The sequence below is a fragment of the Anarrhichthys ocellatus genome, unplaced genomic scaffold, assembly GCF_004355925.1.
Source record: "Anarrhichthys ocellatus isolate YVR2014 unplaced genomic scaffold, GSC_Weel_1.0 scaffold10, whole genome shotgun sequence".
In the NCBI taxonomy this organism is placed as follows: Eukaryota; Metazoa; Chordata; class Actinopteri; order Perciformes; family Anarhichadidae; genus Anarrhichthys; species Anarrhichthys ocellatus.
The window spans coordinates 8827360-8853707 of record NW_022280040.1 but is presented as its reverse complement, the minus strand read 5'-3'; the positions used below and the strand labels follow the sequence as shown (position 1 = coordinate 8853707).

General features: G+C 43.0%; 2 protein-coding genes across 4 annotated transcripts; both read left to right on the top strand.

Moving 5' to 3' along the window:
* The first annotated feature begins 643 nt into the window (after window positions 1–643).
* Window positions 644–9216, top strand: tfr1b (transferrin receptor 1b). 2 transcript variants are annotated; one of them, XM_031850137.1, is made up of 19 exons: window positions 644–730; window positions 1774–1817; window positions 1980–2181; window positions 2599–2827; window positions 3300–3437; window positions 3704–3788; window positions 3892–4014; window positions 4109–4198; window positions 4293–4432; window positions 4553–4722; window positions 4819–4938; window positions 5269–5354; window positions 5444–5507; window positions 5583–5650; window positions 5743–5810; window positions 6088–6178; window positions 6363–6590; window positions 6719–6868; window positions 6985–7197. In XM_031850137.1, exons 2-19 carry the CDS (start codon window positions 1785–1787, stop codon window positions 7195–7197), a joined length of 2298 nt encoding a protein of 765 aa, XP_031705997.1. In that variant the 5' UTR covers window positions 644–730; window positions 1774–1784. The 2 variants fall into 2 exon arrangements, with proteins under 2 accessions (XP_031705997.1, XP_031705998.1); XM_031850138.1 differs by lacking the exon at window positions 644–730 and having other exon boundaries at window positions 1785–1817; window positions 6985–9216.
* An 875-nt stretch (window positions 9217–10091) lies between these two features.
* tnk2a (tyrosine kinase, non-receptor, 2a) lies at window positions 10092–25826 on the top strand. Of its 2 annotated transcripts, XM_031850136.1 has the most exons (21): window positions 10092–10250; window positions 11127–11232; window positions 14556–14718; window positions 14832–14902; window positions 15167–15373; window positions 15470–15619; window positions 15724–15819; window positions 16051–16232; window positions 16369–16495; window positions 16624–16770; window positions 17092–17186; window positions 17707–17901; window positions 18760–18851; window positions 19411–19455; window positions 19562–19797; window positions 21373–21576; window positions 21656–22281; window positions 22918–23053; window positions 23605–23700; window positions 24208–24335; window positions 24654–25826. In XM_031850136.1, the coding sequence occupies exons 3-21, from the start codon at window positions 14556–14558 to the stop codon at window positions 24658–24660; spliced, it is 3003 nt and encodes a 1000-aa protein (XP_031705996.1). In that variant the 5' UTR covers window positions 10092–10250; window positions 11127–11232; the 3' UTR covers window positions 24661–25826. The 2 variants fall into 2 exon arrangements, with proteins under 2 accessions (XP_031705996.1, XP_031705994.1); XM_031850134.1 differs by lacking the exons at window positions 10092–10250; window positions 11127–11232 and adding an exon at window positions 11508–13365.
* Window positions 25827–26348: the final 522 nt, after the last annotated feature.

Genomic DNA, 26348 nt, shown 5'->3' with positions numbered 1-26348 from the left:
GTAGACAATAATGAGAATAAATATGAAACAAAATTTAAATCAAACCCTGTGTACTAAAGATAATTAAAATCAAACACCATTACTGGAGCTTGTTCACAAGATATTTAGCTAAGGCTGATCTATAGAGGGAACCATAAAGTGCATCTTTGGGAAAAACCACATTAATGGAAATGCTATTGACTCGTTCAGCTCATAAAGAATTCATGGTCAGTTACTGATTGGTTTGGGAAACACTCAAAGGTGGCACCTCCCCAATATAGTCAACAAAGTCACAAAGCCTAAAATAATTCAACCCTATGTTGTGTCATTGTTTAGTGTTTAGATAAATAAACACTAAACAAATATAAATAAACATTATTTTCTTTAAATTACAAAACTGTCATAAAGCCATGATGCTACATCTTCCGGTACATTCGATGGCGGCATAAACCTTAAACGTTGGTTTATCGTCACTATATTAAATACCAAGAAGAAATAATCACGACGGGACGTTATGCGGAAGTGCCACCCCGCTGATCTTCTTGCCAAGGCCCGCCCTCTGGAGATATCAAGCGCTAGGATTGGCCAGGCGTCCATGCTTACCGAGGTACTGGTAACCTGATTGGTTCGCGTAATATGGCCTGACCATTAGGCGGTCCTGACCCTCATCACGACGCGACAGGGCGGTTCATGAAGAGCAGTGACAGGAGCTCACAATCAAGGAGACGCAAGGTGTCTGAGCGGCAATAAGGTAAGACAACTGACATTAACAGACCTTTTTATTCATTTATGCGTTACAAAGTCAACTAGTTGTTGAGTTGCATTGCCTGTTTACGTGACTCTCCAGCTCAAACGAAATAAAAATGGAGGACACAAAACGTAAAGCTAACTAGCTTAACTTACAAATGATGCTACAAATGTCACCTGTTCTGTGATGATGAAGTAAGTTTAGATGTGATGCAACCTTCGGTGACCACTCCCAAACGGTTTATTTACACTCCACGTTCACCTGTAACCGTGTTTATTTAATTTAATTAATACAACTGGAAGCTGATGCTAATAACCAAATGATTGGGTCGATATTCTCATGAACTGATACAATAACAACATGCAGCAAACATATTTAAATGAGGCTTCCTCCTGACATCGTGTCAGGAAATTAATCTGCAAACATTTTGATAATTCATTAATAATTGTAGTTATGTTTCAAGCAAACCTCAAAATGTTGCTGATGACAATTAACTGAATATTTTAGTTTTTTATTACATTTAGTAAAATAAACGACCAACTGAATAATCCAGAAAATATATAAAAAAAGAAACTGCCAGAATAATTGGTAATTAAAAGTAGCTGCTATTTCCTGCTTCAGCTCAGTAATGAGGAAGTGAGTTAAACTGATACATGTGTTGCACCAGTCCCTGTGGTGAGAAGAAGAAGAAGAAGATGTATGTAACACCACAGGTGTTTCTGTCAGTTGGAACAGACACTTATTCTTATGCTCTGACTGACTCCTTTGTGTAGTCTGCATCTGACATGTTTATAAATGAAACACCGGTATCGCCGTTGTGATGTGGAAACAATGACTGAAGGTCAGTTCCTCTATTATCTGGCCTTGTGTTAGTTACAGTGAAGAACAAACTGCGTGTTTCCAGAGAGAACGCGCCATCTGATCGGAATAGAAACTCTGTTTATAAACCCTCCTCCATCTCTACTTTCTGCTTTTGTGTTTCTAATTTGTCTCTCACAACCTGCCAACCTCACCTCGTCTCCCACTCTCTGTTTTTGTAACAACAGCAGCAGCAGCGATGAATCGAGTGAGGTCTGCAATTAACAGCATGGTAAGAGTTTACTTGTTACCTTCTTTACGTGAATGCAGGACGTTCACTGGAATATGAATGGTGATGACACAGCATCAAAGTCATTCTGTGGAGACCAGACAGAGTCAGGGTTTTAACACGGGTCTGGTGGGTCTCGGGTCTCTCGTCTTCTCCTGCCTCTAGATCAAGAGCGAGCGCTACAGCAGGTTCACTCTGCAGCCGGCCGAAGACGGAGAGAGACACATTGAGGTGAAACTGTCGGACGAGGCCTCTGAGACAGAGGACCCGTCGGGGGGATCCCCGAGCTTCAGACCGGCTCCTCCACGTCAGAGCCGAAATACTATCTGCTACCTGGCTCTGGGGACCCTGCTGATATTTGTCATCGGTAAGACACGCTCATCATCATCATCGTCATCGTCATCATCATCTGAATCATACAATAGATGACTATGAATATATTGGGGGAGAAACTAAGGAAAATACTGCAAATCTTTATCTTTTCTCCATTTTTATCTGTTTTTTGTATTGTCGATCATTTGCCAACCATTTCTATATGGTGCTATAATAATAAAACTTGATTGAATGATCTCTATATTTGTAAAGCACCTTACAGCAGTAAGGAAGCAAAAATAAAGGCTTAACTGCTCACACACAAAGAAATTTGCATTGCTGTTCATGTTTTACTGCATTTGAAAACACACAGCAGACCGGTGCTAACATCTGAGAACCAGTAGAGTTCGAAAGCTGCTCTAAAACTTTCTTTGAATCCGCTCCTCGTGTCTCTGTAATGTTTGCCCTCCAGGCTACTTGCTTGGTTACCTCAGCCACCGTGAAACTCGGGTGCAGCAAGTGAGCTGTGGCAAAGAGACGGAGACGGACGCTCCTCTTGAAGTAACGCCAACTGCTGCTGCTGCAACGGTTGAACCAGTTGAACCAGTTGCACCGGTTCCGGACGTTCAGATGGACTGGGAGGACGTCACCCAACTCCTCGCGCAGAAACTCACCAGCCAGGCTTTTGACAAAACTTTAGGGTATGCTGAGTCCTTCCAAAGTAAATCTTATGTTAATGTGGTGATGATTTGTGAGTCTCAACAGCCTTCCACTTCCTGTGAGGGGGGGAGAGGAATAATCCATATGAATGAACTGGAAGAGAGGGATCGGATAGCATTTTATTTTTAGAGAATACAAATGAGACAGAGGAAGGTTACAGTGATCATGTGAGGGATGATACCCAACAAGCTGCGTGACTGTAATGGATGACGCTGATACAAAGAAGCACCCACAGCCAAGTTCTCGAGCTGCTCAACTATTCATGATTTGAATCGTCACACAAAGTGCAGGAAGGGTAAATTCGTACAATGCTGAACTACCACTGCAAGATGTTTTGACTAACTATAACACTACACTGTGAATTTTTGTAAAAGGCTCTGTTGAAGAAGAAGCAGCAGATGTGTATCTATGACTGGCATGAAGAGTCATTTCAGGCCATTTGTGTCTCCGCAGTGACTTTGATTTGCCCAGACGTTCGGCAGGAAGTGCAGAAGACAACCAGCTGGCGAACCGCATCTTTGATCAATTCAAGGAAGTGGAGATGGATCCCTGGACTGACATCCACTACGTTCAGCTGCAGACGCCAGACAGGTATTTCTTATTTGAGGGATATATATCTTTGAAATGGTGGGAGGATGGTAAATCTTAAAGTATTGAGATTATTATTATTATTATTATTATTATTATTAATTATGATATGGTTGATTAATGTATATTTCTGCAGGTTGGAACAGGTCGAGTGGGTGCGGGTAATAAAAATAAAAGGCAGGGAGCTTATAGAAAATAAGCTGCCGTAGAAAACACTTCTGAAAACAGATTCATGATACTGTAACAAGCTTTTTACTTCTTATCTGCAGCAAGCATCCAAACCGTGTCATGCTCGGTTCAGATGTCTTCGAGCCTACAGGGTATCTGGCCTACAGTGGGACTGGCAGTGTTCATGTGAGTCTTCCTTAAATAATCAACTTCAATTAAAAGTCTTTTAAGGCTCAGTAAACTGGGGCTTTGTCGCCTTTTTTTAGCTTACAGCTGTCTGTGTTCGTAGGGCAAGCTGGTGTATGGCAACTACGGCCGTCGGGAGGATCTGGATGTTCTGCACAGCAAGAAGATTGAACTGAGAGAGTGTGTGTTGCTGCTCCGAGCCGGAATTATCAGTTTTGCAGAACAGGTGACTGCAGATTTTGACGGCTTCTTCTGCCTCGTATCGTTTCTGTCTCTTCTACTAAAAGCTTGTTGTCCTGTCTCTGACTGTGTTGCTTCAGGTGGATAATGCTGCTGCCAAAGGAGCCGCTGCTGTTCTCATCTACCCCGACACTACAGACTATGTAGCGGACACGGCCCTCTACGGGCATGTAAGTCTGCACCTACTAGTTGTGTAGCATGCCGTCATTAGCCAATGAAGCAAGTACAGTATTGTGCATTGACTTTGTGTCTGTCCTCATGCAGGTCCATCTGGGTTCAGGCGACCCCTACACCCCAGGATTCCCCTCCTTCAACCACACACAGTTCCCCCCAACCAAGTCCTCCGGTCTCCCCAAAATCCCAGCCCAGACTATCACCGCCAACATGGCTTTAGCTCTTCTACAGTAAGGACACACACACACTGAGGGGAACAGCTGTTCATAGAGCTCCTGGTGAAGCATTATCATCAAGTATTAACCCTGATTATGTTTACTAGGTAATTAATTGTATATCTCTCTCTTTAGGAAAATCGAAGGTCCTGAATCGGATGCAAGCAGCGGTTTTAAAGGCGGCCTGGCGTCAGTGAGTTACAGACTGGGAGGCAGCGAGAACATCACCGTTGAGGTGAACAACGTTCTGGTCAACAAGGAGATCCACAACGTGTTTGGAGTCATCAAAGGATTCACTGATCCTGGTACCTCTCTCCTCTCTGTCGTCGTCCACAGTGGGATTATCTTATCTCCATCGTACATGTAGGGTAACGCTTTGGTGTCTGTTTGTGAATCTGCAGATCGCTACGTTGTACTGGGAGCTCAGAGAGACACCTGGGAGACCGGTTACGCCAAAGCTACTGTTGGCACCTCCATATTGATGGAGCTGGCCAAGGCTGTTCACGAGATGGTGGAGAAAGGTAACGAAGACGACGCTTACTAAACACAAGGGATTCATTAATATAAAGCTTAAGCAGTCTGTTTCCTCCATCACCTGCATTGGAATCATGTCAGAAAGGGATCTTTTAATAGACGGTATTAACAGGAGGAATGATCACAGCAAGCAAAATCCTGTTTCAGTGTTCACCTGAGAGACTTGAAAGTTTCATTTTTAAGGAGGCACACAGACGTAACCTCTTAAAGGGACAGTATGTAGGACTCTTGTGGTTGCAGATTACCATGGACTCTCTGTTACAGAGTTACAGCTTCTTCTCCTGCATGACATCAATGATGTGTTTTCTGTTTTCCAGATGGGTTCAGACCCAGGAGAAGCCTGGTGTTTGCAAGCTGGAGTGCTGGAGAGTACGGAAGCGTTGGCGCCACCGAGTGGTTGGAGGTAAGAACTGAAATAACAAGAGCTAGACATACAACAAAAATCTCTCCTGTAGTACTTATGTTCTCTGTTATGTGTGTGTTTCTGCTTAGGGTTATATGTCCTCTATTGACAAACGTGTTATCAGCTACATAAGCCTGGATGGAGCGGTCATGGGTAAGTACAGCACACGCCTTCATTACATCTCGCATGTTTTAAGGTTTCCAGTGGCTGACTTTATCTCCTCTAAAGGTCGTGGGAGCTTTATGGCGTCGGCAAGTCCGCTGCTCTACAGCCTCCTGGAGAACACGATGAAAGGGGTAACGACACAACAACAACAACTTAAATCTGATCAACTTCTGTACAAACCCCGAGGTGTTTGCATTCATTTTGATTTGCCTCGTCCATGCAGGTGAAGAGCCCTCTCGGTTCTGGCACTGTGTACGATATGGGGGGAAAGAGTAACTGGGAGGCCAAAACGTGAGTAGACAACCGGCATCATTAACCATTAAAGAGAAATGTTTACAAAGTAACCGTCTTTAATTGAACAACTCCAGGATCCTGTGGGGAAATATTTCTGAAAATGATATTTAAGACATTCCCATGATCCATGGTAACCCTGTTTAAAGAGACCGGAGGAGTAAACTAGTACAGCATGCTTGCAAAGAAGCACAAATCAACATAAAGAATATCTAGATTAGATCATCCATCTTTTTGCTGTAGAATAAAAGAAGTTGTTTCACGTTACTGTGTGCAGACTGAGGCCAATGACAATGGACGACCCCGCCTATCCCTTCCTGGCCTTCTCTGGAATTCCCTCCATCTCTTTCCACTTCATCTCTCCTAACGTGAGTCTCCATGCAAACCAATCTGTAGTTATAAGATGTACACAACCTACATCACTTTTCCTCGCTAGCTCAAAACATTCACATGTGAAATGCAAAAATGTCCTAAATTGTGATCACAGAACAGTCAGTTAATCCACATATTTGTGCCGTTTTTGTGCACATTATATTGAAATTGCGTCTGCAGACCGAGTCCTACACTTACTACGGAACCAACCTGGACACCATGGAACACCTGGATTACCAAACCAACCATCACACCGATGACATGGCGGCGGTTGCGGCACAGTTTGCTGGCCAGATGGCTCTGCGGCTGGTCCACGACCACCTGCTCCACCTGGATGTGAGCCGGTACAGCGGCGTCATCACCAAAGCCGTGGTCCAAGTCTACGGACGCATCAACCAGCTCCTGCAGGTCGGTTTCACATCTAAACTCCGTTTGTTTCCTTTCCTATTATGTTTTGACATCCAGCTGGTAAGACCAGAATGTTTCCTCTTATAAATATGTTTGTGTTAACGCTTGTTCGACTCTTTGTTCTGTAGTCTGGGCAGCTGAAGGAAGTGAATCCCAACTGGCTGAACAGTGCACGCGGCTCCTTCAATCGCGCCGCCAGCAGCATCAACACCGACATCCTCAACACCGACGTCAACGACAAGGAGGCCTGTCGCATCCTCAACGACAGGATCATGAGTGTAAGACGCACACTGTGACACCTCTACGTCGTCGCATGCATATTCATTCAATCTTCGATCATTAGAACGTTTTCATCACCTCTCAGATGTGTGATGGTCTGTGTTTATGGTTCCAGGTTGAGCACACCCTCCTCTCTCCGTACGTGTCCCCCGTTGAGACTCCCTTCCGTCACCTCCTGCTGGGTCGGGGCGCCCACACTTTGGCGTCCATCGCCGAGACCAACGACATGGAGCAGCTCCGCACACAGCTGGCCCTGGCCACCTGGAACCTGCAGGGGTGCGCCAACGCCATGGTGGGAAACATCTGGGACATCGACGAGCAGATCTGAAGACGAGCCGGGGGAGGTGTGAGCGTGGGTGTCTTGTGAGTGTGTGTGTGTGTTGGCGTTCAATCCGAGGTAAGCAGAGGGAGGAGCTCCAATATCAGCACTTAAGCACAAGCTGTCAATCAGAGGTCGAAGCCCCGCCCACATCCAGGAGGAGATAGAAAAGTATAAAATACACTTTAATCACTTGAAGAAAAATGTACACTACTGACCAATCTGCCTCCTCTCCTCCTGGCTGCACATTGAAACAACATGGCTGCGACCTCTCGCCAAAACACTGGGAAACTTTATTTATACTTATTTATTTATCAGTGGCAGTGTCCACTATAAAGTTATCGTTTGTCTTTTTATACGACGTTATCGGAAGCAGTGTCTTCCATAATTATGACGGTTATACCGTCTAATCCTCCGGCAGCATCTGCTACACAAATGACTCCTCAACTGTTGCTGACTAAATGGAGCCCCTGATAAAAGATATTTAAGGCCTTTATTCTCTTCTGTGTGGAGATTTTTCGGAAATTACTTCACAAGAAAGTGGCGTATAATCTGTCACCGTAATTTATATTTAAAAACGCATTAAAATGGAGAAATGAAGGGTAGAAAAGGGTTTTTAGGATATTTGGAAATACTCCAACAAGCCCAGGAATTAAGACTTGATGTAATCTGCACTTGGTGGCAGAATGAATAATAAAAACATAATTAAACCCCCTTCTCTTTTAGCAGAAAACTGAGCTGATTGGTTCCATGATTTGCAAGAAAGCCATTTTATGTTGCACAGTGTACTCTGGGGCAGTTTACAGTACGATAAAGTTATCGGGAGCAGTGTCTTCCATAATGACGACACGTTATTGGGAGCAGTGTCTTCCATAATGACGACACGTTATCGGGAGCAGTGTCTTCCATAATGACGACACGTTATCGGGAGCAGTGTCTTCCATAATGACGACACGTTATCGGGAGCAGCGTCTTCCATAACGACAAGCAGTGATGGTAGTTTTTGCCTACCAGTGTATGTGTGTGTGTGTGTATTTATCGGGAGCAGTGTCTCTCATATTTCACTTGGAAGAGTGGAACAACTTGTCGGGGACAGTGTTTCCCAGAGTTTTATACTTGACATTTTTGTTTTGTCATCATTTTTGATTATGCGCGTGTGCTTCTCATTTGTTTTTTCTTTATTTTTGCTTCCTGTATCATGCTACAACTCACCCGCAACACAATTTATTAGATTTCAGTTTTGTTTGCGCATCCGATCAATCGACCGAATACTCGAACACAGAATATTACATATGATCGCTCATTATATCCACTAGAGTTAGAAACAACCTTGTGTTAGTGACTGTAAAGATACAAATGTACACGACTCTCTTTGCATGCGTTTCCTCTTCACTGCACGTTACTGTCGCTTTAATGTCAACACACTTGGACCAGATTATAAACTTTCCAAAGGGATTAGGGTTAAACTAATGTGTTCTGGGTTTTTGTTTTTGTTTATTTCGGTACGAAACATTTTTGTATCCAAGCTGCTGATATTTATACGAGCATTTTGTTCCCATTAAAGTTAGTCGGTACTTCCCCAGAATATAAGGGGTATAAAACAGAAAAATAATGACTTTAATTGAACAACAGTTCGTAAGTAAACATGTTAAAAGAACAGTTTCAGTCCGTCAACCCAGTTTAAACCATATAATGAACTCCAGGATAACATTAAAATCCACTTTCTTTATTTGAACATGCACTCCAGACCAAACAAAATGGCTCATATTTTACATTACATGTTTGAATACATAAAATCCTCTCCTGGTGTTACTTCTGTTGTGCTCGATACTGTTACAGCCCGCTTTTATTTTCCTACCAGAGTTGAACGTTACTTAATCCTGAGACGGGGAACTGGGAGGTTAGGAAATAGATTTTCTGCTGACTGTGCAACTTAAACACTGTTTCAAAACCTGTTCTTGAAATCATATTTCTGTGATCTCCATGTTCAGTAGAAAAGTGTAATAAAACCTTTTGGCTTAGCATCCAGTAAATCTGTGTCTCATTTGTGTATCATGTTGAAGGAAGGGAAATCAAATCCCTGATTTCAATGCATTCTTGTCTGAAAGTTGTTTTTTATTTTGCTTACAGCAAAATCAAGCACTTGTATCCTTCCTCTTTTAAACGGTTCAATAAGGAATCGAATGACTGTGATTCAGCCTGGCTCTTCAAGCAGATGTGGCAACAGCAGTCCATGAGTGCCACTCTTCAATTAAGCAACATCTTTTTTTTTTTTTAATACTTCTGGTGCTCTGCTTTTCAGATTAAAAGCACAATTTGCATCCAGTGGTTGTTTTCCAACCCAGAGAAAGTGTAGTTTAGCATAAGTCTACATGTACTAGGCTTCACTAAATCTAGAATATAAATAACCATGTGTGCCCCATCTAAAGTCAATTTTATTTAAATGCTTCACAAGTATCGAACACTCTTATCTCCTTAAAAATAATAAATACAACAACTTTGACAGCAGCATTAAAAGGCTGATGTAGCTGAGAAAATAAATGTCTGTTTGTGAAATAAGGCTGATGTCTGAGCCATCAGTAGGACTGAATGATGCACAAACTGTGTCACTGTTCACAGCTATATATATTATAATCGGACCAGTATTTTATAAATGGCAATTTAATTATTAAATTAAATGTATTTAATACACGAAACAAGAATAAAAAGGGTGAGATATCTGTATTAATAATTACAAAATAATTTTTTAATTTTTTTTAAATGACACTGATCACGTTAAACCTGCGCTTTCATTTTGAAGCCTGAACCTGCAAACAGGAAGTACCAGAGCCAGCCGCTCTGTGCGCACGATGCTGTTACGCACGGTGACGCTCACACATCCCGACACAGGCGCACTGAAGAGCGTCCCGGAATTAACGGAGGAGAGAGAAGAGCGATAACGGATTACCGCTGAATTTAACCGATTCCCCGATAAACAGCGCGGCTCCCCGCGGGGCTCCTGCAGGTGAGAGGCGGAGGACTGACCGGAGGAAGAGGGGCTCCCGCAAAGCGCGTCTTCACAGGTTGGTATACCGGAGTTATTTATTTTTTCTTCTTTTTGGCACCTTGTTCCTCTCTTAACTTAATGTGCAAGATGCGACATGTTGCACCAAAACACAATAAATGAATGAATGAAATAAAGTGAATGTGTTGAGTGACACTGTAACGGTGAGATGTTTACTGACGGACAGGCAGGTGGAGACTTAACGTGAGTGAGGCTTATCAGCTTTAGCAGCAGCCTGATCAATTAACATGCTAATAAAGAAACTGTACTTGTAGCTCTGCATGCATTCACTTCTCAGAGCTGACCTGGAATCATATTTAAATCATGCATTTAAATTGTGCCAGACTACAGCCAGAATTTTAGAAATGTTCCCATTTCCACCCCCAGGAGATGTTTAACCACCTGACACACACACACACACACACACACACACACACACACACAGAAATACAGTATTTTGTTTATTCAGTTAATTGTTCAATTAAATTGTGTTTTATTTCGCAACATGGAGATTGTGTAGAGTCTTCTGCACACACAAGTTCTCATGGGGGAATCCAACAAAGCTCCCAAAGTTCAGAAAAGATAAGTTGTGTGTTCAAGATAAAACAAAAACAAAATCCCTTATTTGTTTTATGTTGGTGTAAAAGTGACACACTTTCAAAACCAGCTTAAAAAACATGTTAATGGTCAGCATTCACACCTGAAATTTGATTATGAAGACACTGACAATTTATTTTTGGTTTCTTAGCAATTTAAGTGAAAATAATTCAGTTTGTGCTCTAGGTTTTCCACGTCAGTTTATCTCATTTCTATACTTTTACATTCTTTATTTCTTTTCTGGAATAAGAGCAGACTCTCTGCTTCTCTTTGTGTGTGTGTGTGTGTGTGTGTGCAGATGTGGGGTCTCTCCATCCGTGGCCTCCTCCAGGTAAACTCCAGGTGACCTCAGTCACTCCTGACTGCAGCTTTAAACTCCTGATCCTCCAGCAGACGTCTGCAGGGTGAGAGCAGTTAAACTCACACACGGTTAGAGATTAGAGAGGAACGTGTGAGCAGCCGCTCCAAAACTTCCTCTTTTTCTCCCTCGTTTTACCAGCAAATTACAATTTTACTATAAAGAGGAACATATGTGCAATATTACATCTTTCAACATATTATATTTGTACTCTATTGTTTTTATGTTCTTCTGTTGTAATCTTTCATCAAACTCTGGCACATTCATTTCCTTCTGGATTAATAAAGTTCTATCTTATCTTATCTTATATGAACTAACTCTCACCAAAGAATACAAACAAAACGTCTGTTCTTCTTTAAGTGACCGTGGAAATTTGCAACAATCATTTGATTAAATTCATCAGCATGTGTGCTGCTGTTGAATGTTCCCTCTCTGCATTATTCTCCCTGCCTCTCTACTCTGAGTCTGTCATTAATTACAGAAGCACAATAAATCATCTTCCTCGTGGAAACGTCCGACTGAGTCTCGCTCCGCTTCACTCTCCATGCCACTGAATCTAAGCTACATTTAGCTTTCCTATTTTTAGAGCATCGCCCTCGATAAAAACTCACGCACACAGAGATGAAGCTCATAATATATGATTAAAATATTATTTGTTACAGTTGAGTTTATTCTATTTTGAATGAAGCTCACAGGAAAGCTCAGCGAATGAGCTTTTACCAAACATACCGACATGAACTAATTTATTCCGTGATGTTATATAAATTGTGTGCTTCGGCTGCAACAATCTGTGTAATTAATATTCAGGAAAACATTTCAGTGAAGGTAGTATTTTCCTGTGCACTGCTGAGGTGAATAAACTAGTAGGTGTAAAAGCTATTATCCATTATAAAGGTAGAAAATACTTTTTTAGACAGTTCAGATGTGGGAAAGAGCCTGCAGACAGATATCACTAATATCAAATACAGCTGTTTGGACGACTACAGAAGTTGCAATCATTACCCAAACATGGTGTTGAATCTTGGGGTTGTAGTCTGGATTTTAAAAACACTGACGTCAATTTTTTCTAAAAATATTATCACTTTAAATCAGGGTCTAAATGTTTAAAACCCTTTTTTTTGCCTAAAAAAACTCACATTTTAAATGTATTTTTTCCTTGATAAATGTCTTAAACAGCGGATTTAGGCTTGCAACTAATTTATTTATTTAGTATCATGTTTCTTTATTTGTTTTCAATTAATTGATCAATTGTTTATTCTAAAAAAGGCCAGAAAATAATAGAAAATGTCAGTCATCATTTCCCAGATCTCAGAGTTATGTCTTAATATTGCTTATTTTTTAAAATAAGTATTATTGAATGAAACCATTTCTTAAAAAAATTGTCCTGAAATCAGTTCATAGCAGATTTTTCCAAATGTACCACGTCATATTTGATGTGAAGCAAAGCTGCTGTACCAGCTGCATGTCTGCATCCATCAGATGCATGCTGGGAAGAGTCTCTCTATTATTTCTCTTTGCCCTGGCCATTCATCCATTCACCCATCCATCTGTCCACCTATTTGCATCTACATTCTCTCCCCTCCTCTCCTCCCAAGATCTCTCCCTCTCCCTCCCTCTCATCCTCTCGTTGGAGCTGCTGAATTATTTATCGTCAGACGGTGCGGCTCGGGCGGCTGAGCCAGAAGGAGGTGGAGAGCTATAGAGCGAGGGAGAGATGGGGAGAGAAAGGGAGATAAAGGGAAGTATGGAGGTGTCCGACGCTGCAGGGAGCCGTGAGTCAGCAGGGAGAGAAAGACCCAGTGGGAGGAAGGACGGAGGGAGTTTATAGATAGCTTTAGGTGATACGACTGGAGAGAGAGGCGTCAAATGCCCCCCGGTGTGTTCGTGAACGTGTGTGTGCATGCGCCTATCGATTGAGCAGAGAAGGTCATGGAGCCGAGAGGAGATTAGCAAACTAGAGTCGCAGCTAACGCCGCCTCTGAATAGCAGCTAGACAGAGAAAGGAGAGAGAGAGAGAGAGAGAGAGAGGGACAAGCAGAGGACGAGAGGAGCTGCGTACAGTATGGGGGAGAGCTATGTGTACCAGCGACTCCCCTACGCCAGAGGAGAGGAGGAGGGGGAGGATGAGGACGAAGAGGAGAGAGACGGGAGGATCAGAGAGAGTGTCGGGGCACAAATGGTAAAATGTGAGGTTGTGGGTGGACATGGCAGTGATTCTTCTGTGATAACAGTATGTGTGTAGATGCAGTGTGAGATAAAGAGTGGGCGTATGTGTGTGTGTGTGTGTGTGTGTGTCTGTGTGTGTGTGTGTGTGTGTGTGTGTGTTAGAGAGAGGATGCAAGTGTGTTTGTGAATGTGTGTGTATTGATGATTGACTACAGACTATTCTCCATTTGATTCTAATTTAATTTAATCCAGTAGTTCCCAACCTGCCGGGCCCAGTTCTTGACTAATTCAGGCTTTTCATGCTGTTATCTGACTAAAACAATCCTGTTTATTTTTCATCTAATCTAATTTGGTTCTCTGAAAGCAGTTTGATTTGTTAATCCTGGATGAAGTTATCTCGATGAAGTTATCTCGAGTAACAGCGCGCTCTTATTTTGAATTAAAGGCTTAACGCGTAGAGAGTTGAAAACCACGATCAGTGTTAATATGATTGGTTGAGGGCTGCTGATCATGCGATTGCAGCTACAAAACGTAGGTATGTTGGGAATCCTCCCAGCATGCACTGGGGCAGCAAAATATTGGGCCTAAGTCTTATTTTTATGTGTGTTTCTGCATTATAACGGATCTCATTGTGTTCTACGTCATCTCAGTGACATTGTTTGTCCACCAGAGAGCACTGACACGTTTGTTTTTCAATAAAATGTCACAAATTTAAGAGATCCTTATGGATAATGTTTGTTTATGTCAAGACTTTAAATCTTAAATATTGATATCAGTATTTGCAGACAAAGAAATACCAACAAAATTCGTTTAGCTTAGCTTAGCATAAAGACTGGAAACAGGGGGGAACAGCTAGCCTGGTTCCGTCCAAATCACTGCACCTTTAAAGCTCACTAATTAACATGAAACATATATTTAATCCAAGTGTTTAAAACTAAAGAAGTTGTGGTTTTATGGGGGTTTGAGGGGGGAAAACTTTTTTTTTTAATATTGATTTTGTAGCTCAGAATAGCTGCTCTATTTCCACTGCACATTACAGTGTGTTCATTAACATCACACTCAATAACTCAATTTATGCACACACGTTTTAGCTTCATACTAAAAACACAGTTATGCACCTGTGGCGCTCTGTCAATGCATCCTCACATGTATAGTAACACAAGGTACACGTGTGTCTGTGTGTGTGTGTGTGTGTGTGTGCAGATGCAGTGTGAGGAGGGGACAGAGTGGCTGCTGGAGTTGCTGACAGATGTGCAGCTGCAGCAGTACTTCCTGCGGATCCGTGACGAGCTCAACGTCACGCGGCTCTCCCACTTCGACTACGTCAAGAATGAAGACCTGGAGAAGATCGGCATGGGACGCCCGGGTTCGTCTTCTTATTATATGTTTAAAAAATACGACATTCAAGTTGATTTATGCTTATAGTAAGTCCCGTCTACGTATGAAATGCTTTCAGTGTTTGTGGTTGTTTTGGTGCAGGTCAGAGGAGGCTTTGGGAGGCAGTCAAGAGGAGAAGAGCCCTTTATAAACGCAAGTCCTGGATGAGCAAGGTACAAACGCACACGCACACACACACACACACACACACACACACACACACTCTTGTATTTGGTAATGTTTACTCTCCGACTCTGTAACCACGATATTAAACCACCAGCTGAACAAAAGCTTGAATGCCAAATGAGATAAGCAACATTCTAACTTTTAACAAATTCCTTCTATTAGATAACTGAATTCCAAGGCTGACAAACAGCTCACATGTTGCAGAGTGACTGTGTATATTTTAAAAAAGTGAAATAATCCTGGGCTTGTAGGTGTTTCCGGTTAAACGGCCCGACGCCGACCCCCAGCAGCCCCTCCCTCAGGGGGCGTCGTCCGGCGTGGCACCAGCCAACAGCGAGCCGGGGGCCTCGCTCACCTGCCTGATCAGAGAGTCGGAGCTGCAGCTGTTAGAGCGGCTGGGTGACGGCACGTTCGGGGTGGTGCGGAGGGGAGAGTGGACCGGACCCAACGGCAGAGTGGTGAGAAAGGAAACACGCACATAACGTGATGCAGAGTGTGCAGAACGTATGAGAAGGCAAGCTCAGGTTATCGTCTCTCCCTCTCTGCCGATCTAGTTGTCCGTGGCGGTGAAGTGTCTGAAGGCCGGGGTGTTGGACTCGGACGGTCTGGACGACTTCATCAGGGAGGTGAACGCCATGCACTCACTGAGCCACCAGAACCTCATCCGGCTGTACGGCATCGTCCTCACACAGCCCATGAAGATGGTAAGACACACACACACACACACACTCTCATTGTTCATGCAAAAGTAGACACCTGAGTCACCAATAAGGTGTGTAAATACTGATGAGCAGTATTTTGTGTATAGGTGGCTGAGCTGGCCCCGCTGGGTTCCCTGTTGGATCGTCTGAGAAAGCGTCAGGGTCACATCCTCATCTCCTCTCTGTGTAACTACGCTGTGCAGGTCAGTGAAACAGCAAAACGATTAAACACACACGAGAGTAACTGGAAGTGATGAACCCTCAAATCATATTCTATAAGATCAGACAAATGTAGTGGAGTAAAGAGTATAAGGTTAGATAAAATGGAAATACTCAAGTAAAGTACAAGTACCTCAAATATCTGCTAATGTTAAGTACTTTGATTAGATGTATTTAGTCACATTCCACCACTGTCTCTCTCTGTCGGTGTGTAGGTGGCGTGCGGCATGGCCTACCTGGAGCAGAGACGTTTCCTCCACAGGGACCTGGCCGCCCGTAACGTTCTGCTGTCCACCAATGAAACGGTGAAGATCGGAGACTTTGGCCTGATGAGAGCACTGCCAACACACACCGACCACTACATCATGGAGGAGGGCCACAAAATCCCTTTCCCATGGTGAGAAGAACAGCCTGGTTCACACCACATCATCCAGGGATTCAAACTGTCCCGGTGTTGCTCTGCACAGTTTCTTCTTTCTCCCTGACGTTTTCTTTTTCTCTGTGTCTCCGTCTTCGTCCTTGTCTCTCTGCAGGTGCGCCCCGGAGTCTCTGAAGTCTCGTACTTTCTCTCATTCGTCCGATACCTGGATGTTCGGGGTCACACTGTGGGAGATGTTCACCCACGGACAGGAGCCGTGGCTGGGCCTTAATGGGAGCCAGGTGCCCACATCTTTTCTAGTTTGCCGTAAAAAAGTTCAGGGGAGGAAGAAATTCATGTTTTGGATAAAAATAACCATTCAGCGGGTAATAATGACCCGTCAGCGTTCTGTTATTGTGTCCGCTTGCAGATTCTCCACAAGGTGGACGTGGACGCCGAGCGGCTGTGTAAACCAGACGACTGTCCACAGGATATTTACAACGTCACGCTGCAGTGCTGGAGCCCCAAACCTGAGGACAGACCGACTTTCATCGCCCTCAGAGACTTCCTGCTCGAGGTAGTATTCAGATCATTTACTTATGTAAACGCAATATCACACTCTCAAAATACTGTGTTACAAGTAAAAGTCCTGCATTCAAAATTTGACTTTAAAGTTAAAAGTAAAAATAGCAGAATTGCCCCTCACTGGAGTTAATAGATGTTACACAGAAGTTATACTCCGGGCAAACAAAGGACAATACAAGCAAAGGAATAAATCACCATTATACAAGATGACCTGAGGTATTCTGTGTCTTCTGATCCTGCTCATGGCAGTAGTAAATCATGAGACTTGTGGAGCGGTTTGCTCAAACTGTAAGTGCGTGTTTGTGCTCTGCAGACCATGCCGACGGATATGAAAGCGCTGCAGGACTTTGAGGAGGAAGACAAGCTCCAGATTAAAATGAACGACATCATCACCATCATAGAGGGAAGGTCAGTTGGATATGCAACACGTGCTGTATACCCAAGAAGAATGTAAATTTAATTTGCGTACACAAAAGCAGTATTTCAACGAAATGACTGTTTGTTGAAAGTCTTGCTTGTGTGTGTCAGTGCAGAATGAACATCATCCTTTCAAGACAACAAATGCATCTTTTGTTGTCATTGGATTCCTTGAATTGTGGGAAATTATTGTAATTACTGTCCTGTTACTGGCTCATTATATAAATATTGTGGCTTCTGTGTATGTGTGTGTGTGTGTGTGTGTGTGTTTAGCTGCCCTAATGAAAACCCACAAGTCAGCAATTATTTTAGCTTGATTTGCTGCCATTGGTACATTCATCATGTGACAGAGACAATTTGTTGCACTCAGGAAACTCCCCTTATTAGTAAATGATGTTGAATATGAGGATGCGGATTATACAAATCAGTCAACATGTCACGTGGTAAACAGAGTAGAAGCTATTCTCTTTGTTGTCCTCATGTGTCCGTGTGTGTGTGTGTGTGTTTTCAGGGCGGAGCACTACTGGTGGCGAGGTCAGAACAAGGGGACGCTGCGTGTCGGTCAGTTCCCTCGTCACGTGGTGACGTCGGTCGCCGGTCTGTCAGCCCACGACATCAGCCGACCGCTCAAACACTCCTTCATCCACACCGGACACGGAGACACGGACCCTCACAGGAGCTGGGGACATGCAGATCGCATAGACAGGTTAATAATACTCACTAGTTCATAAAACATAAGTTTTATTCATATAATGTCAATGAAAGGTTTTAGTCTAGTAGGGAAAAAAGCGCAAAATGTGCAACTAAAACACTGTATGAATTGGGGGGGAAAACTTCCAGTGTGGTCCATGTTGAACCCTGTTTCATCACAATAACAGATATTTTAGGTTTATCTTTCCACATGTTCATGCCGGTTGTTTGTGTAGTCATGAACTCTCAGCAACTCAGGGGAGAGAATCCAATATTTTACAAGCCAGAATAGATGAACACCGCATTTTGTAAGAGTAGCAGACTGCTTTTCTAATCCTTGACTAATTTATCTTTATCTAAAACCACAGATTTCCCTTTGATAAATTGGAGACGAGTAAACGAAATAAAGTATTACATTAGAATGACTTCATTGTCCACCCTTAGTGGAAATGTGTCTTTGCTTCCTCCCAAGTACAGTAAAGGTACAAACAATACATACAACACAGCATGAAACTTAAGCTACAAATATACACTATAAAATAATGCAAGCTTGAACCACGTGCTTTTGCAGCAATGCTTGTTCTCCACTGGAGTGCAGCAGTGCGTCAGTTCACCAACACATGATGTACTTGTTAAGCTGCTTTACGACCGAGCTCAAATCCACAGCAACTGATCCAAGAACAGAAAAAAAGCCTCAATGCTCGAATCAACATTTTAACTGGCAGTGATTACAGCAGCACAAGTGTGTGCAGCTCTTACTGTCATAAATCACATTTAATCTTCCATATTGTAGCCTTTATATAGTAACCGATGCTGAATTAATTTGCGGCGGCAGCTTTCTTTGAATGTGATTTACTTGTCTGCTCCCTTTCAGTCTGTATTTGGGGAACCCCATGGACCCTCCTGACGTCCTCGGGGTGGACCCGAGCACCGCCAGGCCCACCAAACTCCCCAACCGCTCCAAGAGTAAATCCATCTCATCATTTAAACACATACACACAGTGGTGGAATGAAACTACGTACATGTACTCATGTACTGTACTTAAATTCAAATTTGAGGTACTTTTTTCTGATAAACTGAAGGATGAAGTTTTCTTTCGAGTGTTAAGAAAATTCTCCGACTTCTTTAAGCTGAATAAACGACTTAAAAAGCCTCTTGGATGATAAATGCATCGTCACAAAGCTGACAACGGCTTTTTTTCCAAGCTCATGTGAAGTTTACTTAGAGGTATGTGGTTCTCACAGGACAGCGACGCTACAAATGATGATGATCTTATAGAATATGATGTATCGCTGTAGATTAAACAACCCAACAGTTTATAAAAAAGTTAAAATTAGCACAAAACTAAACATCTACCGCAGTAAAAGGGACGGTAAAGGAATACTTTTACTTGAGTAAACTTCTTCCACCACTGCTTATACTATGTGGCTTTTGTTGTACACATGCTTCTCTTTTAGTAAACTGAGCTCATTCTTCTTTCAGAGTGGTTTTAACTCACTAAATGTCTAAAACTCTCTTTATCAGAGCAACCTCCTCCTCGTCCGCCTCAACCTGCCGTCCAGCTGAAGAGTGAGTGTTTCTCTTCTTCCCCTGTGCAGTCTGTCGTCTACAATCTTTCCTTTTAAATACATGTTTCCTGACTCTGGAGTTTGCGTGTGTGTGTGTGTGTGTGCAGAGCCATTCTACGACTCCGTGATGGACGACTACGACGACGACGCCGACGACAGCAGCTCCTCGGGGCTGAAGAGGCTGGGAGTGTCACTGGGGCTGAAGCTGCGACCCTGGGAGGGGTCCGGCGTACGCTCGGCCAAGAGCGAGGTGTCGCTCATCGACTTCACCGATGACAGCTTCAGCTCGACCACGCCCTCGCCGCTCACTGAGACGCGGCAGCCGGATGAGGACACGCTGAAGGTGCAGTTAGAGAGTGAAGAGTAGTTGGATGCGAGAATAATTTGCTGTGAGTTTTAAGAATAAAGGAGGGTAAAAGCTACGCATGTGAGGGTGATGGAAGGGCACATGTAAGCAATTAAAAGATGGTAAAGCGTCATAACTTAGATTCAAATGTTTTCCATTTGCTGGTTTATTTAGCAGGGATAGTGCACATTTATAAACGTTGTTGTTAAACCACCTGAGTTCGACAGAAGGCTATTTTTCAACAGATTTAACAAAATCAAAAAACAAATTATTGAACAAAATTAGTAAAAAATTGCACTTATTGAAACATGCAAAGTAGATGCATACAGTACACGGGCACGAATAATAAAATTATTAATGCAGAAATATTCAAAAACTTAAATATATTAGATAAGATTCAACTTTATTGTCACTTCACGGAGTACAATACTGAGAAAATGTCGTTTATTATCGAACCAGAAGAGCAAAAAGCAGTGAAGTGCAGAGTAACGTACAGAATAACAGTCAATAAATATAGATTGTAGAATAAACGGTTAGAAAAGTTATTTTTTTAACAGAGATTCCTGCTGAAATATATCCACTGCAACATAAAACCACATGAAACAACACTGTGTGGTCTGCATACGTAGCGTTGTTATAACAGCTAGCACAGCCGGTTGTACAGACGCTAGCAGATTAGCTTGCTCTAGCTGTCGTGCTAGCTCGGTTAGCCCCGTTTGTGACATGACCTTTTCGTAACAGCTGTTTTCTGTTCTGTGAAACCGTTTATCTCGCTGAAGTCGATGTGAAGGATGATGTGCATTTTTCTGGAGCAGCACATACAGATTCATTCATTCAGCTGACAGGGATCACTTTTACGCTTTTCGCACATGATTCCTTATCTGGGGATTTCAGCTACCTCTTGAACTTTTCGTTCTCCCATCGCACGCCAACACAAACAGAAAGCAATTGTGCTCCAGCTTCACATAATCCTGAAGTCAAAGACAAGCCCACACCGTCTGCGCTCTCAAAAGAAAGTCCAGACGTTGGCCTTTGGCTAAGAAATGTCTGGAATCATTTAGTGTCTTTGGATGAGGCCGAGGCGGGTTCAGTGTGGTGGATTCATGCTCAGTGATTGATCATGTGCATTGTAGCGGTTTACTTTGGGTTTCAAAGGAATGTTTCATCATCCTCTAATCTTATTGCTCCCTTCAAAGCTGGAATTCATGGTGGAGTTTTAATACGTTGTCTAACATGTTTACAACATAGAAATGTCGTCATCTTCTCCTTTTGTGAAGTTGTTTAGGAGTTGAGCATAAAGGTCGAGGGCTTATGGGAACTGGTGTTCGTTAAAGTCCGCTAAGAATGAGAAATATTAAATAAACAACAATGCCAGATTGTTTTTTGTAAAACTAGCTTCTTTACCATAGACATGTGAAGCGAGCCAAGGCTGGATTTTGTGTTGTAAGCATTGTTACAAATGGAAACGATCCAAGAAGTTCTACTTCCACATTGGATCCATATGTATAACCACCGCTTAATTTAACTTGTGCATCACTTTTTTACTTCATTGTCCATCATTCTCATCCTCAGGACACTCCGTCCATCTTGGACTGGCCTCTCCCTCAGCCATCTTACGACGTGGTCGCGACTGAGCTCGAGGACCAATCGGAGGACCAGGAGGTGCAGTCTATCAACAAGGGGTTTACCGAGGAGGGCGCGGCCACGCCCTGCGGCACTATGGCGATCAGGAGCGAGTCGCAGTCGGCCGACCTCTTCCAAGAACTACAGAGAGAAGTAATGAACGTGTAGTCTTCAAAGTAATCTTTGATGATACACACAAACAGACAACTGCTTTTATTTCTGTCTGGTGCAGGTGATGGTGAAGCTGCAGGTTCCGATGTCAACGGGCCGCTCCCTCCCCTCCTCCCCGCTCCCCATGCCTCTGGCTCCGTTGGGCCCCCACCGGCAGATCTACCTGCCTCCTCCCTCCCCCACCTCCACGTCCTCCTTCTCCTGCTGCTTCGAGGACCGGCCGGTGCTGCCTCCCCGCAGCCCCGTCCCCCCGCTGCGTCCCTCCAAGCGCAACCTCACCGCCCGTACCACCCACCCGCAGCCGCGCTCCAGCTCCATCTCCCTGGGCGAAGGGGAAGACACGCCCCCTCAGATCCCACCCAGAGACCACGCATTCTCTCAGCCGGGCTCCCGCTCCTCGTCCCCCCTCCCACTGGTTCCGCCGCTGTCCTCCTACCCCATGGCCCTGCCTCCTCCTCCCCTCTCCATCTCCCCACGAAGGGCGTCCGGACACCTGGGTCCCCTTCTATCCTCCAACTTGTCCTCCTCCACTGCTCAAGCCACATCACGGCTCGCAGCTCGTGGCTCCTCCTACGCATCAAGCTCCTTACTGGATCCCCTCACCTTTACTGAGGGGCGTGGCCTTTCCTCACTGGTTGACAGCTCTACTCCCGCCCCGCTGCCAGAGCGACCAGCTTTTCTGGAAAGGTGTGTTTCTGATATCAAACACTGTCCAACTATCTTGGTTAGCCAGCAATATAATAATATATTCTAATCAGTGTTTTCACGTTTTTGCGTCAGCCACCGTAGTTCTCCAACACGCAGGAGAAGTTTCAGTTGGTTGCATCTGCTATCGTACACACTAGACCTTTACAGAGACGAGTGTGTCTAACTGTCAAAACATCTTAAAATTCAAGTTTATACAGAAAGCATTAAGAGGCTCGCTCTATTAAAGCGATACTTGGAATATATGCCAATAGCATCAATAACTCCAAGTCAATATGAGACATTGTTTTGTTAGCAATCAGCAACCCACAAGTTTCCTGCATGTTCTACAATAAATCAGCTTCTCCAGCTCAGTCTGATTGTTCCTGAAATACTAGAAACACTAACAGTTCACGAGGTATTACAACAGTTTCAAAACGAAAGCTCACGTAACACCCAGAGAGAGAGAGCAGCTGTCACTCAATACAGAGGAATAAAACGCTGTCTGACTGACGGCCTCACTGAGCTGCATTTGTGTTGCTCACTGAAGCATAAATAAAATATAAACATTGTTATCTGTTGGAATCATTGATTCTAATTGTTGAAAATTGTTGAAAATGTTTCTATACGTTGTGTCAGATATGGAACAGCCAATATGGCGGCTGTGAAACCCATGATTCAGCATCCCGGCGGAGCCAAACCAAACTCCTCCTACAACAACAACAACGGGCGAACTGCAGCTCCCAGCATGCAACAGGAGCAGAGCGTCGCACAGGTAAAGGAGAGGAAAAGGAAATGTTTTTATCTTCTCCTTTCCTCCTCATTGCTTTATCTTCACATAGCTTCACGTAACTTTTTAAAAACATTTAAAAGTCCCTGTATTGATTATTAATTTTATGCTGACAAAGCAGCAGATCTCATCATAGTCAGACTTTATCTCCTGCTCCTCCACTGTCTGGATGGATGATTGTTTTAATGTTAGTTTAGGATTAAACTAAGTTTATTATAGTTTAATAACAGTTTGTGTGAGTTTGACTGTAAACTTCAAAGTGCTTTTGGGTAATTAGAAAAATGTGTTGAACTTGATGAATTGCAAATTTGATTAATTGTACAAGTGACTGAGCAAAGTTGTTTTTTATGTTAAATTATTAATATATACGTTTCAAGGCTTTGCAATTGTTTACAGTTTAGAGGATTATTTAAAAAAAAGTCCTTTTCCTGATATGGAAGTTACAATTGTTTGAAATACAAACAAACCATAGGTCCAGTCATGTTTCTTTAAACTTTAATCCTTCATTCATTATACATTCACGTTATCATTGACAGGTCCAAGGAGCAGTACACGGTGTCACGCTGGAGGAGTGTCAGGCTGCTCTGCAAATTCACAACTGGAGCATTATTCAGGCCATAAATCATCTGAAGGTAAACCTATACACATCTGTCTACACATCTGTTATGCCCTTGAGTACAGGTTTTTACCAGGTACAAGAATAGCCTTTGCCAAAAAGTTAACGTATAAAATACATGTAAATAAGCTGAATTTTTTTCTCTAGATTTTAATATCTGGAAAATTGTGATCACAGGAAGTAGTTTTTTTAGTACATTTAGGCAGGAATTCCTAGGAAATACCAGTATCTCAAATCCCAAAACACAAACTTACAGTACACATGCTGATCCAAAAAAATAGAGGAGAAGAAGCAATTAGGCAATCCAGATTTATGACGAGGTTTTAACCATTTATTGCAGCAATATGCATTTTATTGTGGCGGTGTGGCTCTGCTCATGTGACGCTCTGGACTGAGCTCAACTGTGCTTGAAGTAGAATAATATCAACACGATCAAAAATACATGCAACACAAGTCCAGTCCGCACTGAACACCTTGCCGACCTGCCTGCCTAAAACGCCTCCCCCCGTCGTCCGTGTCATAGGTGGAGCAGTTGTTTCGTCTGGGCCTGCGCTCGAGAGCCGAGTGCGAGGAGCTTCTGCAGCGCTGCCAGCTGAACCTGGAACAGGCCAGCACGCTCATGCTGGACACATACGGGCCGCATCGAAACAGGTAGATGACACTTAAAAAGGACCGAGCTGCTGATTATGATTTTTGCCAAATCTGACTTTGTTTTCTCAGAACTATAATTCAAATTGTTATCCCTTTACTTTGCTATTTCATCTTTTACAGTGTTTTAAATTTAGGTGGAAAAAAATTGGAATTTTCACTTTTCCTCAAACATCTCAGCAGAAGATTTTCAATTACATTATAGATTTTCTAAAATGCGCCCTCTCTCTCTCTCTGTCTCCGTCTCTCTCTCTCCATCTGTCTGTCTGTCTCTCTCTCTCTCTCTCTCTCCGTCTCTCTCCCTCTCTCTCTTTCTCACAGGAAGTGACAGCCGGAGGACAAACTCATGGTAATGAACCACTGACGAGCTCCTGATGTAATTCGGATCAACACTCCAGAACTCACCGCTCCAAGCACTCGAGCCACAGCGATGCATTCTAATGGACGGAGCAACAGGAAGCAGAGTATGTGCCTCACTGTACTGTACTGTGAATTCCTGCTCTTACCCGCGTCATACACACGCATGATCATTATAAGCTAACAGAGCAGTTCATTGAATGTGTCACTGTTACTTGAACAGTTGCTATTTATGTTGTTGTTTTTTTATTATTACGTTAATAATGAGACGTTATGCTTCCGCTGGTAGCTACTGCAAACCTTTACTGTGTGTGTGTGTGTGTGTGTGTGTGTGTGTGCTGTGAATGTGTGCATGTCCATGTGTGTGTGTGTGTGTGTGTGTGTGTGTTTGCACGCATTAGCTTATATTAATGCTTAAACACTGTAAATGCCCATGCCTTTCTGCTGTTAATAAAGGGATATACAATCAGGGACATGTCAGCAAACGATGTATGTTTTTATGAAAATGTACCTATAAGATGCTGTATTGTATATAGCATAAAACTGAGTGTGGATATTTTTGAGGACACATTAACTGCTGGTCAGAACAAGATTTATCTAGTTAGCAAAGTGAACAAGATACAAGTATTATTAACGTACCTTTCGTGTTGTAAACAAAGCTTTTTAGGCTTTTTCAAAAGGGGGGAATTTGATCTTATTGTAAGCAATAAGATTCCAAAACAGAAATGTGACGATATCTACAATCTCCTCATGAACACAGGGTGTTAGGCACCGATATAAACCTCCACAAGTTAGTTATTTAAATACCATTTTAAATGTAAAATGACAGCTGCATGATAATCATAAACACATTCAACAGTCATCCACCTGAATCAGTAGGCGACTGCTACGTGTTGAGTGTGTGCATGTGTGCTTAGCGCTGCAAGTAGTGATAAATGTCGTCGCTGACTAATTACAAGCGGCTAAACGGATCGGAATGGATAACAGATTGTCTATTGTTGCAGCTACTTTGCATGTAAGAGTGCGTCACTCTGCTGTATGTGACGCTGAACGCATTATACGTTATAGAGCAGCTTATTAATGAAAAATGCAAATATGGCCTCCGATGTTTTATAATAAAGTGAAATTTGAGTCCCTCTCGTTTGTGTTCTCTGTTGCATGAATGTCAAAGTCTGTCACTGTGTCAAGTAGACTGGATTTAGTTGTTTTTTCCCTCCTTTGCTCATCTACCCACCTGCTCTGAATCAGCCTCTTCAGTTGTTCACAAACAATCAGCTCCCTGCCGGTTCTCCTGCCTCATCACCTCATTCCTGCACTTCATCCTCTCGTCACATTAGTTTGCTTTTCAAGTCGAGGTTTTCAGTGTTGAACCTTACCTTGATTAAAAGTTACTTCTCCCAGTTCCTGTTGCCGTTAGACTAATGCCTTTGGGTCCACCTGCTCAACTCTTCATGACAATAGATGTTAAACAGCTGACATTAAAGTCTCCTCTCGAAGCCATTCCACACATGAGGTTACAGATAAAACGGTACAGTCATGGTCTTTGTAAAATCCAAAGAAAATGACGTTTTGATGGAAACAGGGGTATAGAAGACCAAAGATGACTGAAAACTGAAGAATACTATGGTCAAATAAACTGCAGATAAACAAGTGAATAAA

What these genes read in the sequence shown, in the direction of transcription:
- tfr1b (XM_031850138.1), top strand. Translation starts at nt 1,785, where the DNA reads ATGAATCGAGTGAGGTCTGCAATTAACAGCATG. An exon ending in CCTGCTGATATTTGTCATCG is followed by an intron (nt 2,182 to 2,598) that starts GTAAGACACGCT and finishes TTTGCCCTCCAG; the next exon opens with GCTACTTGCTTGGTTACCTC. An exon ending in AGTAACTGGGAGGCCAAAAC is followed by an intron (nt 5,811 to 6,087) that starts GTGAGTAGACAA and finishes TACTGTGTGCAG; the next exon opens with ACTGAGGCCAATGACAATGG.
- tnk2a (XM_031850134.1), top strand. Translation starts at nt 13,249, where the DNA reads ATGGGGGAGAGCTATGTGTACCAGCGACTCCCCTACGCCAGAGGAGAG. An exon ending in AGAGTGTCGGGGCACAAATG is followed by an intron (nt 13,366 to 14,555) that starts GTAAAATGTGAG and finishes GTGTGTGTGCAG; the next exon opens with ATGCAGTGTGAGGAGGGGAC. An exon ending in CCGGACCCAACGGCAGAGTG is followed by an intron (nt 15,374 to 15,469) that starts GTGAGAAAGGAA and finishes CTGCCGATCTAG; the next exon opens with TTGTCCGTGGCGGTGAAGTG.